This window comes from Nansenia antarctica, assembly GCF_963989245.1.
Source record: "Nansenia antarctica genome assembly, chromosome: 4".
Classification (NCBI taxonomy): Eukaryota; Metazoa; Chordata; class Actinopteri; order Argentiniformes; family Microstomatidae; genus Nansenia; species Nansenia antarctica.
The window spans coordinates 31,108,821-31,122,095 of NC_137689.1; the positions used below are offsets into that span (position 1 = coordinate 31,108,821).

At 40.4% G+C, this 13,275-nt stretch overlaps 2 protein-coding genes across 2 annotated transcripts in view; both read right to left on the minus strand.

Moving 5' to 3' along the window:
• The window catches only part of oafb (OAF homolog b), a 28,863-nt gene extending 25,617 nt beyond the window's left edge, over positions 1–3,246 (minus strand). The window contains exon 1 of the mRNA XM_080528269.1: positions 2,400–3,246. Coding sequence (XP_080384395.1) covers positions 2,400–2,624 — 225 coding nt within the window. The 5' untranslated portion in view covers positions 2,625–3,246. The remainder of the gene's footprint in view (positions 1–2,399) is intronic.
• A 6,704-nt stretch (positions 3,247–9,950) lies between these two features.
• The window catches only part of LOC308155968 (high affinity cGMP-specific 3',5'-cyclic phosphodiesterase 9A-like), a gene marked incomplete at both ends in the record, with an annotated part of 13,475 nt that continues 10,150 nt past the window's right edge, over positions 9,951–13,275 (minus strand). Inside the window, 3 exons of the mRNA XM_080529332.1 lie at positions 9,951–10,001; positions 10,228–10,323; positions 11,769–11,897. Of these exons, the coding sequence (XP_080385458.1) occupies positions 9,951–10,001; positions 10,228–10,323; positions 11,769–11,897 (276 nt within the window). The remainder of the gene's footprint in view (positions 10,002–10,227; positions 10,324–11,768; positions 11,898–13,275) is intronic.

The following is a 13,275-nucleotide window of genomic DNA, read 5'->3' on the forward strand; positions in this document are numbered from 1 at the left end:
CCACCTTTACTTCATTTCCATCTCAATGGCTGTCCTAACATTGTTACAACCGCAGTATAACTCAACGCTGAGGCAAACATCCCAGGAAAGTAGACAAAGGAGGAGCAGGCTGTCTGAACAGGCAGGGGACAAGTCCTTTTCTTCTCTTCCTTTGCTCTCTCGTTGGGTCGCTTCCCACTGGAGCCATGTGGCACGGTCGCAAAACAACGCTCCGGTCCTCAAGGTGGAGATGGAGAATAAAGTCAGGGAAACTGTGGAGTGGGGAGTAAAAAAAGACAAGATGGAGGAGGGGGGGGGTTCTTGTTCCCCCCACTGTGACGGTAGAACATCCAGAGGAGCAGATGGATGGCGGTACAGAGGGTGGGGGAGGGGGACCAGAGCATTCCTGGAGGGCCTGTGGACGACTCCAGGCAGGTTTCCTAGGGTTCAGCCTCAGGCTCTCAGCACCAATGGTCAAAAGTTACCAGATGGCTACAGAGGACCCACCGGCCGAGGCCACTCCATTAAACATTCAAACTGATACAGTGGCCGCCGTCCATGACCTTTGTAGAACAACTATGAGCAAATAGGCCAATGCCTCCAAAAGTACCAAACAAACAATTTCAACAGCGACTATCTTTACACACTTTACTTTAAGATACCACCGCCCCTGGATAGATTCAAATTACCTCTGGAAAACCGAAACCCGAGCTAACAAGCCTCCTTGCCCCACAGCCAATGGGCAGGGAGGGTGAGGGTGAGGGTGCTGCTGCGTACAATCTGATATGACCTGCATGGTTCAGGCTCTGCTGCCCCCAGCCCAGACTCTACTTCACGGGTGCTGGGTTGGCATAGTAAATACCACTCACTCACTGACAGACAGACACGCACCTACACAACCTGGCTGACAGGCCACAAAGCTCCCCCCATAGGGTTTAACTGAGATGCGGCGCACTCCTTTCCTCTTATCCCTGTGCCATCAACAAACTGGGACCAGGCTAATGACAGACAGCATGGATATCACCACACCAATGGTGTCACGCACATCCCCTGTTAAGTCATCTCCCCTCAACCATGGGTGTGTGGTGATATCCATGCTGTCTGTCATTAGCCTGGTCCCAGTTTATAGGGGTGTATGAAGGCTTCTCAAGGAGAAATGAGGGGGAAATATATGTTTGATAATATCTGTTTGACAGGCTTCAAAACCTTTGGCTTTTTTAGGGTCATCACATGCACAATGTCTGAGGTGGATATAACTATTTGCCATACTTCTATCATAATTGCGGTGGTACACTAAGATATATTATGTTCGCAGTTTATTGAAATATTGCAAGAAATCTCTTGGGGTTCTGTGAGGATAAAGGACTACAATGGTTGGGGGAGAAATCAGAGGAGGTGATTTTTGTTTGGTATTTTAAGGACCCTGCTGCAATACGTCAAACGTTATCGCTAGTACTATCATGGGTTCTAAAAGTGATAGAAATCATTTTATAAGAAAGTGTCATCTCTGAAGCTTGCTCCATCCTTTCAGATCAGATAAAAGGTGAACATGGACAATGATGCCTTCCTGTGGTCAGGGTTCTTCTCTTTCTGCACCCCCACACCATATGAAGCTACACCAAATGTTTCCTTTATTTATGCATTGCACCTTCTCAACAGTTTGCTCTACAAGATGAGCTGGCTGTATATTAACTCCACTCTGGCAGCTGGCAGTCCAACAGATTCCAACTTTCTATAAATCTGTGTACTGCTGACAGGAGTAGATGGGAAGCACATGCATAGTGGGCTGCTGTCCAAATGGTCTTGATCCAGACAGAAGAAACGATGTGCTGTTTCCCTGCAGTAAGAGGCTGTTAGCTGTAACCCGATAAGCCCCACTGGGATGTCAACTTTTCCCAACAGCGGCTAGAAGGCCTACTGGCCTGAGTGGAATGGGGGACAATAGTTTTATGACTCCTTGATTACTCGTCCACAGAATAAGATGAATGTGGCAGTCATGTCAAAGTATGTCCTCCCTCAATATAATAAGTTAATTAACTGGGATAGTTTCAAATGCCAGCTCAATTGTCGGAAGTTCAGATAACTGATATAATCATCCACATTGAATAAGGTTCCAGTGTGAGCGTTGTTGGCAAAGATGAATAGACCTGACGTTAACCTGGAACCACTAGGGACACTAGGGTCTAAAAGGGTTAAGGAGAGAATATATCATGTTCTATAACAATTATAAAAGTTAGGCTATAACAATTGAAAAGCCTGTCCAGAAGCAAGAGTGTAGCTGTTTTTGGACAAGGATCTGTGCAAGTTTAATACGTGTCTATTAACAAACACAATACTACTAATTAATCATTAGAGAGATGTTAATTAAGATGTTGTTTATTTACCAGGAGGCTACGTTAGATAATGTTATGTAAACTCACCCGTTGGAAATCAAACACGGCAGTAATGTGAGTACCATCCCTTTGCTTGAACTCCACCGTTATTGTGTCCTTCTCGCTGTCTGTCTCCAAAACCTCCTCAGCAATTAGTCCATCAGATAAACGCACTCGCACTTTTAATTCTCCGCATATGCCAAGCGATACAAAAACGGTTACAATAAGTGCTAGAGGTAAGTAAATGCGACCTGGTGCCCCCCACGCAAACATTCCCAAAGTCGAAATGGACTTTTCATGGATGAATATAAACTAACTTGAAATCTATCAAATACTGTTGGGTAAAGCGTTCTTCGGGTCCATCGAGCTACTCCATGTCCACGAACAGTCCCAAGAAGGCAGCATGAAGTTCAATCGAAACTCCCAGATTGAAATCACAATTGTGAAATCTGTGCAGAGGTGGGTGGGCTCCCATCCCGCAGTGTGCGCTCGACTTTGTGTGACATTATTCTGGAGTGTTCTTCTGTCTGTGAACATATGGTTTTTAGCGCACGTTACTGTCAGTCTGGCGCTCTTTCTTTAGATTTCTTTCTTCGCAAAGTTAACTTGTGTCTACTCTGTATACCATATTATATACGTTGCACTAGTCTATTTAGTTTACTATACAAATCCCGTCACTTCCGACAACGACCCAACGCTTGCTACTGCGCCGTACGGGGGCTTGCGGGCTCGCAAATCCCTTAAAGAAATATCGTTCCCCAAACAATACCTCAGGCACCAAAGACATCTGTTGCTGAATAAATTAACTCGTACCACTATTGAAATATCTTACAGCCTATATTTCTTTCAGTAAATATCAATGAAAATGGGCTGCAACTTCCTTCAGTCCTCTCTATAGTCCTCTAACTTTCAGTTTAATCAAATGACCAAATGGCCCCAATTTGTTATCCTAAGGGGAGAGTAAATATTGAATTTGAGCAAACTTTAACCCACTACAGCATGCCACCAAAGGAAATCAGTCTGTTAATAAATCCCTGAGGAAAATAATAGAAATTAGATCACGTCACCGGATTGATACAACAGTACTGAATAAGAGATACTTTGATTCACATTTTCTATTCCTTATTTGATTGTGACTGCATTTGACCTCAACACATAGGATCAGGATGTAGGTGTCAAGTTCATACCATAGTTATGGCATAACAAAGAGCATATCAGACAGCTACACCAATTAAGGTAAACAAGCAGCATTCAAATTCAATAAGTCCAGATCTTATCACTCTAAGAGATTAACTATAGTCAGACAGCAAACCACAAAATCCTGCCATCAGCAATATATGGGGTTTTATTCAATAAATCTTTTGGGGGGCTTTGTAAGCACAAAGGCTCTGTCTGCCACCTGCTGAGAGCTGGGCACACAAGCTCTGGTCAGAAACGGCTGACTGAGAACTAGAGAAAAATAGCTTGAAACTTATTTTGCCCATTTAAAGGTTTAGTTCCTGTTCCATTTGAGTTTCTTTAGATTTATGTTAGCTGGACCTCTGTTACTTAATTCTTCATTTTAAGTGCTCTCTTATTCGTGATCTGCCGGGGTCTATGTCCAAATAGCAAATGTGCTACTACAACAAATAAATTGCATTTCATTAAGCAAATTCCAGTGTACAAAAGGCAACAGTGAGGCCTACCAGTTCCTGGAAGAGCTCATCTAAACAGTAACACAACTTCACAGATAAATAATAGCAAGAACTGACAACATGTTGAAGGTTAGATCCCACATACTAGTCTATTCTCCCAAAGGGAATTCCTCCATAACAACATCAACCCAGACTGAGAGACTTCATTGAGAGGCGATTCCTATCTTGATCGATTTGTGTTTCTCATGTTGAATACAGTGTCTCATATGTTTGAATACAGTGTCTCATATGTTTGAATACAGTGTCTCATATGTTTGAATACAGTGTCTCATATGTTTGAATACAGTGTCTCATATGTTTGCTAAATGAATACGATGTCTCATATGTTTGCTAAATGAGCACATATCCATGAGCCTTCAGTCCTCTGTCAGTATCAGACAGACCCAGGGCCCGTTCGACACCTATTGTGGAGCTGATATACAGCAGGAGCTCTGGGTTAGGGGGTGTATGTAAATACAGGGGCCATATGTGTTGTGTGTGACTAGCAGCGTCACATAACTTACAGAGGCAAAGAACACATCAGCATGTGAAGGAATGTGTATTGTGTCCTACCAATCTGTTTATGTTGCTGTAGAGGAGTCTGTTAAAGGTCCTCTTCTATGTGTCTGAGTTCCTCTGCCTGTGGTTCTGCTTTGTTTTCAAGGGTGATTATTTATTCATGGAAATGGAAGCAAATGTTTTATCAGAACTTTAGTCCAAGTTTCACTTCTGTGTTTCGATTGATCTCAGTTCATGCATTTCATTTGACTAGAATAACATTCATTGTTTTGAGTAACATTTGAATAGTGTCTAATAATAATAATAACAATAATAATAATAATAAAGGACATTTAGCGGACATCTTTATAAAGTGGCTTTACAGTCCAGTGAGAGCTTAAATGTGTTGTATATGGTCCCAGCAGGAATCAAACCCACAATCTTCCTGTTTCCATATTCTACCAACTGAGACATCACTCTAACCTCTACTTTTAATGAGTACTGTGACCTTCCCTCTGTCCATCCTGAACTCACTGTACTGTATGTTTCTATGAACAGGAACAGGATATTTCCATTGTGTGAGCAATCTGGAATACAAATCAGAAGAAAGATTGCCGGCAATAGCTCAGCAGGCTCTCTTTATCTGAGCCTTTTTCATGTAGAACATCTGGCAAAGAGATGTTACCGTTGCACAAGAATGTGCCGAGATCAAGTTTTTCCACAGTAAATGCCATTGCACAATAGGAACGAAAAGTACCATCTTCCCCTTGTAACCTGTCCTTTTGGTGACTATGCTCTCTCTCACTAACCTAACTGCTGACTTCAGGGTTTCTCATTCTTGCTCAGTGATCTCATATCTCTACTTAACGTCCCAGACTCAGTGGAGTCTCTACAAATACACTTCTCTTCGAGGGGGAGGCCGGATGAGCAGTCTGTCTGCCTCTCCACCCTCCACCCCTCCTCCAACCCCCATGACCCCTCTTACCCACCGTTCACCCCCCGTCCCCAAAAACTTACCACGGAGGTGTTGATGACAAGAGCATAGAGGGGCCGTCATCCTGCGGGCAGACACAAAGTATTGGGGCTTTCTGTAGTACACACATGTCTCTGTGTTCCTGTATTCCACAGTTCAGCAGGTCAAACCTTAATGCACTGTCTAAACCTAATCTAATGGTGGCCAAGTGTGGCGGGAAGATATCCATCGCTCAGATATGTCTCACCTCTCTGTGTGTGGTAAACCGCTACGGGCGGACGGTTGTCGTACTTTAAGCAGGTTTAAAGAGCTGAGGATTAAGAGCTGATTTTTATCATTCATCCAATAATGTCTTGGAGTGGAACAACATCCTTACTTGTGAGATTCAATAACATTTTCAGGAGGAGATGGAGGCATCTTCTTCCTTTTCCATAATCTCCGTATAAAACCGCCCAGGGAGTCTTAAGGTCCTGTAAGGGAAAACTATGTGGATGATGTCATCTTAGCACCAGACCAGACCGATGGGAGAAGAGAAGGGCCTCTACTGTATGTCTCTCTTCACACTGGATCACTCTAAAAAAAACTAATTCTCACCTAGGTGACTCATTTCTTTCTCTCTCTCTCTCTCTCTCTCTCTCTCTCTCTCTCTCTCTCTCTCTCTCTCTCTCTCTCTCTCTCTCTCTCTCTCTCTCTCTCTCTCTCTCTCTCTCTCTCTCTCTCTCTCTCTCTCTCTCTCTCTCTCTCTCTCTCTCTCTCTCTCTCTCTCTCTCTCTCTCTCTCTCTCTCTCTCTCTCTCTCTCTCTCTCTCTCTCTCTCTCTCTCTCTCTCTCTCTCTCTCTCTCTCTCTCTCTCTCTGAGAGTGTGTGTGTGTGTGTGTATGTGTACATAAGTGGCCAGAAGCAGTGCCTAATCTTACTGTAGCAGTGTGTGCCCATATGGTGGTAAGGGATGGCACGATCGCAAGGCTAGGATTTACAGGAAGTACACTGGCTGCTTTTAGCTTCTAAACCCTGCTGTTGAATACAGGCTGACTCTAATTCTAGTAATTCTATAATAAATTGACTGTAAGAGGTCTTACTTAAGACTATGGGCCACCAGTGGAATTCAGTTGAGCCAAGAGCATTCCTGTTGAACAGAGAACACCTCACTGTATACATCCACTTTTATATGGGACACACACATAGAAATATAACATTATCTAGGCTGTTCTGTTGATAATCTGCTGGATGAAACCTCATGTTTTCCATTGGTTTAGAGGTTTAGAGTTTCTGTAGTAGATGGCACTTCAAAAGTTCTTTTTCGTTTTCTTCTTTTTTTTCCTTTTTTTTTTTTTTAAAGCATTTAAACAGACAGACAGTTCAGGCACTCTTGATAAAGAATGACAGAGTGACAAGAGTTCCCAAATAAGGGAGCAGGAAGAATGTGTCACCTGATCTGAACCTGGGTCATCAATCATTGGCCAAGGCAGACAGGGAGAGTTAACTCCTCAGTCTCGCTTAGTGCATCAGAGAGGCCAGGCGACAAAACTTCAGTCATGTTGCAGTTAAAACATTTAATCTCAGGCCAGTAAGGTTGCACAGGTAATGTCAGGAAAAGGGAGCAGTGTAATTGAGTGATTGCCTAATTAACTCTGTTCACTGTTGTGTTTGCCAAACAGATTAGCCACCCAGGGGCCTTGAAGAGAACACTTGATAATATCATTATTATGTCACCTCGCAGTACTAAAGGTTACTTCAATTTCCACAATATAGCTTTTTTGGAGATTGTTATTGTGTCAAACTGAATGGCAAAAGTGAAACATGAGGGACACTTTTAAAGGTAGAGGTTGAAGTGGAGGGGAAAGATTGTTATGAGTGAATGATACTGTATAAGTCTCCGTGTCGTCATGTGGAATGCTGAACTGAGTGACATTTGGGTCATAAATCAACCGAGTGAGCCGGAGAGTGGAGACGTCCAAACCCCTATCACTGCTCAGCCAAGGCTCTGAGCAGGCGTCTCTCTATCACTGCTCAGCCAAGGCTCTGAGCAGGCGTCTCTCTTGGCGTAAGAGGAGGACATGGGCAGCGGTTCAAAACCTAAATAATATGCCTCTTTTGATATATATTCTAACATGGAAATATGTGAATCATGGATGAAGGGTTGTCAAACGGGACTAGCTGAGGATAAATATAGATTGGGAACTGGCTGTTCTTTTTTTCTTTCTCTCTCGCCTTTCCTACCTTGGTTGCATTTCTTTAAAGGTATATCTCAAAAACTGTAGCGCTGACTGTTATGTGGGAGTTGATCTGTGTCCAAAACATCCAAAATGGCTTTTGAATTCATTTAATAGATCAGGAGGAGTGTGCACAATAGGAGCATTCAGAGTGGATATTAATATTTCTCTTAGCATGTAGGTGATGAATTTACATGTTTGACATTTATCTGATACCTGTAGCCTATATATATTTGTCTAAGTAAGTGAATCATCTATACGTCAGTCAACATGAAAAAAAAAAAAAAAATCTATGCTAGGACCAGAAATCTAGGACCAGGCAATCACAATGCTAGAAGAAGGAAGGTTTTATTTTTAGGCTGGGACTGGTCTTGCTGTGACTCTACAACAGTTTCAACCAACAGATGGCGCTACTGCACTTTGACCCCTATTTAGTTATTATCAATGGTGGCAGTGCAGCACAGAGACATCTGTGGTGTCACCCTGGTGGTGGTGGTGGTGGTGGTGGAGAACAGTGACAGATGATGAGAAGTATAAGAACTGACTTGTACAGGTATTGTAAAGTTACCCTGTTGCCCCGGGGCCAATCATAAGCTTGGGTCATCTCACTCTCACAGCGGTGCTGTACATACATGGAGGTGGAGGAGGTGAATCACAGTACATCAATACAATATAAAACGCTTTGAGACCTTGTGAAAATAGAAATGCAATCCATTATTATTAAGACTACTTATCACGTATCTAATACAGTGGATGCTGGCGGAGGTAGAAATCGGAGGACAGGTTCATTGTAATGTGTGGAATGGAAAGAGACATGGTATCAGTGTTTGATACCATTTCTCATTCCATTCCATGCATCACAATGAGCCCGTCCTCCGATTCCTACCTCCACCAGCCTCTAGATTAAGCCTATAAAACTGCAAAAACAAGTCAACTAAAACTGTCGCTATCCCATCAATGTGGCAACAGCTAATGCTACTAATAGCAGTGATGTCCTGTCTTGAGTCCCTCATATCTCCATGCTGGTGCTGACTGACTAACGTTCCTCCTCTTCACTCTGCCGGACACTAAGTGTGCAAAGTGGACACAGGAAGTAGTGAACAGAGCCACAGGAAGTCTTTGTATTTAGAGAAGAATTGATGCTTTGTCGGAAGGTGGAAGGCCCAAAACCAAAGGGAAACTACTCTTCAGGCTGACGACTTGCTTCCTCCACGGAAAGGGAACACCATACGAGGTCACTGACGAAGAACAAACAAAGAGGTGGGAAGTTATGGAAGGTGGACCATAACGACCGCCACGCCCATGTTGGGGGTTGTTGTCATTAACTGGTGAGACATGTACAGAAGGGAAGCAACCCTACATGGCAACATGACGTGTTATCCACATATGAGACCTTGTTTCAAAGGTACGGCATAAATACACGTACAGAATACAAGAGGGAGGAAAACACATGATTATTAACATAATAATTTCAGCTTCCATAGTTCAGCTTGTGGTCCTGGATGCATTACTGAATGGGGTTAGAGACCATATGGGGAGAGTTACACAGAGAGGGATTGCATAACACATCTGCCGGAGATGGGGCCAAAGGTCATAACAGAGACGTTTCAAAAGAGAGAAAAAAAAATCTATAACATAATTCCACACAAACTGTTGCTTATCCACTGTGTCCGCCCGAGGAATGAGTTTTATAAATTGATAATCGTATTGACGGAAGGCAGTCAAAGAGCAGTCTAGTAGAAGGCGCTGCACTGGCCGTGATCAAAGATTGGCTAGTAGTGTTTATCAACAGGTTAAAGGTCTTCGCACCGAGAATGTCTCCTACATCTAATGCTTCAGTTTGTCCTTAGAAACAGTCTCAATATTAAATATGTGCTGGACTAAATACCGTATGAGCATGAAACTTTCATCCAAGAACAGGAATCCTATGGCAAAAATTACAATAACAACCAGTAGTTCATCTGTGGTGACAGAGCAAGTATTCAAGCTGTGTGACATCGGTATTGACCACACGATGGCGCATTTGACTTAAATAAGGCCAGGTTACAAAGTAACATTCAGTCGGTCGACACATCATCTACGAAAGAAAAAAAAAAAACAGGTAACCACTTGAGGGTGTAGTTCACAAAGCACAACGAAAATACTGGGGGTAAGATTGTGTCAAAGAGTGAAAGAGGAGGACACTAAGTCACATCTATGGTTAGGACTTACTTACACATTACCACTGAGTTTGCAGGTAAAGGCTACATCTTCTTCCCTCCTAAAGACATGCTCTCAGTTTTTTTCTTCTGTGCCTCGTAGAACAAAAGACACACCTTGATGTTAGTCAATTTAATATGATGGAGCCAGTAGATAGGCTAACTAACGACCAAGGCTTACAATTATTGTCAGTGCTACTCTGTGGTGTCCTGTATTTTATTTCATTAACAAATGGCATTCAATATCCCCGAAAATGATTTTAATTGGAATGAGTTTGACCTGGGTTCTGTGAGGTCAGTGAGGTGAGGAGAGAAGGAGTACCTCGGTCATGGCATCGTCTATCTGTTTCAGTTCCTCGTAGTGGTCTCGAGAGTCTCGCAATGGCTGCACCATAATCTCCTCTATCTGTGGGAAGAGCTGCAAGACAAAGATATATAACAAAGACCATAACAAGATATACTATATCAACAATATATACTATGACAAGATATACTATAACAAGATATACTATATCAACAATATATACTATAACAAGATATACTATAACAAGATATACTATATCAACAAGATATACTATAACAAGATATACTATAACAATACATACTATATTAACAAGATATACTATAACAAGACATACTATATCAACAAGATATACTATAACAAGATATACTATATTAACAAGATATACTATAACAACAAGATATACTATATCAACAAGATATACTATAACAATATATACTATAACAATACATACTATATTAACAAGATATACTATAACAAGACATACTATATCAACAAGATATACTAGAACAAGATATACTATAACAACAAGATATACTATATCAACAAGATATACTATAACAAGATATACTATAATAATATATACTATATCAACAAGATATACTATAACAAGATATACTATAACAAGATATACTATAATAATATATACTATATCAACAAGATATACTATAACAAGATATACAATATCAACAAGATATACTATAACAAGATATACTATAACAACAAGATATACTATAACAAGATATACTATAACAAGATATACTATAACAAGATATACTATAATAATATATACTATATCAACAAGATATACTGTAACAATATATACTATATCAACAAGATATACTATAACAAGATATACTATAACAAGATATACTATATTAACAAGATATACTATAACAACAAGATATACTATAACAACAAGATATACTATATCAACAAGATATACTAGAACAAGATATACTATAACAACAAGATATACTATATCAACAAGATATACTATAACAAGATATACTATAATAATATATACTATATCAACAAGATATACTATAACAAGATATACTATAACAAGATATACTATAATAATATATACTATATCAACAAGATATACTATAACAAGATATACAATATCAACAAGATATACTATAACAAGATATACTATAACAACAAGATATACTATAACAAGATATACTATAACAAGATATACTATAATAATATATACTATATCAACAAGATATACTGTAACAATATATACTATATCAACAAGATATACTATAACAAGATATACTATATTAACAAGATATACTATAACAACAAGATATACTATAACAACAAGATATACTATATCAACAAGATATACTATAACAATATATACTATAACAATATACTATAACAATATATACTATATCAACAAGATACACTATAACAAGATATACTATAACAAGATATACTATAACAAGACATACTATAACAAGACATACCATGTGGTTGAATAGCACACGCACACGCACGCGTGCGCACACACACACACACACACACACACACACACACACACACACACTCACCTTCATGACAGTCTCAAACATGGGAATTAAGACGAATTTGATGAAGCCGATCTGGGCCGTGGGTTTGGTGACTTTGTCCCGGTCCATGAATGGAGCCACCGGGAGGCCCTCCGTCTTCTCTCTGTCACTCTGGAACCAGGAGCAGATGATCAGATGTGATCCAGAACACGGAGGGCGTTTGTGGTTCATACATTTGAATCCAACTCGGTCATTCTAAGATTGTAAACATCATTTCACTATTTTCATTTCTCATGTTTCTCCCGTTCTTTCATTCGTTCGTTTGTTTTTGTTTTTTGTTTTGTTCTTTATTGATCTTTGTTTTGTTCTTTATTGATCTCTTTATTTTGTTGTCTGTTATTTTAATATTTTTCCTTGATTAATTTTTTCATGAACTGTTAATCAAATTATATGATCAAGGGAGACACTCGATAAGCCCCTTGGGGTTTCTTGTCTTCCTTGCACCTCCTCTACCTATGATGTAATACACCTCCTCCTACCTATGATGTATTACACCTCCTCTACCTATGATGTAATACACCTCCTCTACCTATGATGTATTACACCTCCTCTACTCAACCTATGATGTATTACACCTCCTCTACCTATGATGTAATACACCTCCTCTACCTATGATGTAATACACCTCCTCCTACCTATGATGTATTACACCTCCTCTACCTATGATGTATTACACCTCCTCTACCTATGATGTATTACACCTCCTCTACCTATGATGTATTACACCTCCTCTACCTATGATGTATTACACCTACTCTACCTATGATGTATTACACCTACTCTACCTATGATGTATTACACCTCCTCTACTCTACCTATGATGTATTACACCTCCTCTACTCAACCTATGATGTATTACACCTCCTCTACCTATGATGTATTACACCTCCTCTACCTATGATGTATTACACCTCCTCTACTCTACCTATGATGTATTACACCTCCTCTACTCAACCTATGAGGTATTACACCTCCTCTACCTATGATGTATTACACCTCCTCTACTCAACCTATGATGTATTACACCTCCTCTACCTATGATGTATTACACCTCCTCTACTCTACCTATGATGTATTACACCTCCTCTACTCTACCTATGATGTATTACACCTCCTCTACTCAACCTATGAGGTATTACACCTCCTCTACTCTACCGATGATGTATTACACCTCCTCTACTCTACCTATGATGTATTACACCTCCTCTACTCAACCTATGAGGTATTACACCTCCTCTACTCTACCGATGATGTATTACACCTCCTCTACTCTACCTATGATGTATTACACCTCCTCTACTCAACCTATGATGTATTACACCTCCTCTACTCAACCTATGATGTATTACGCCTCCTCTACCTATGATGTACTACACCTCCTCTACCTATGATGTATTACACCTCCTCTACCTATGATGTATTACACCTCCTCTACCTATGATGTATTACACCTCCTCTACCTATGATGTATTACACCTCCTCTACCTAT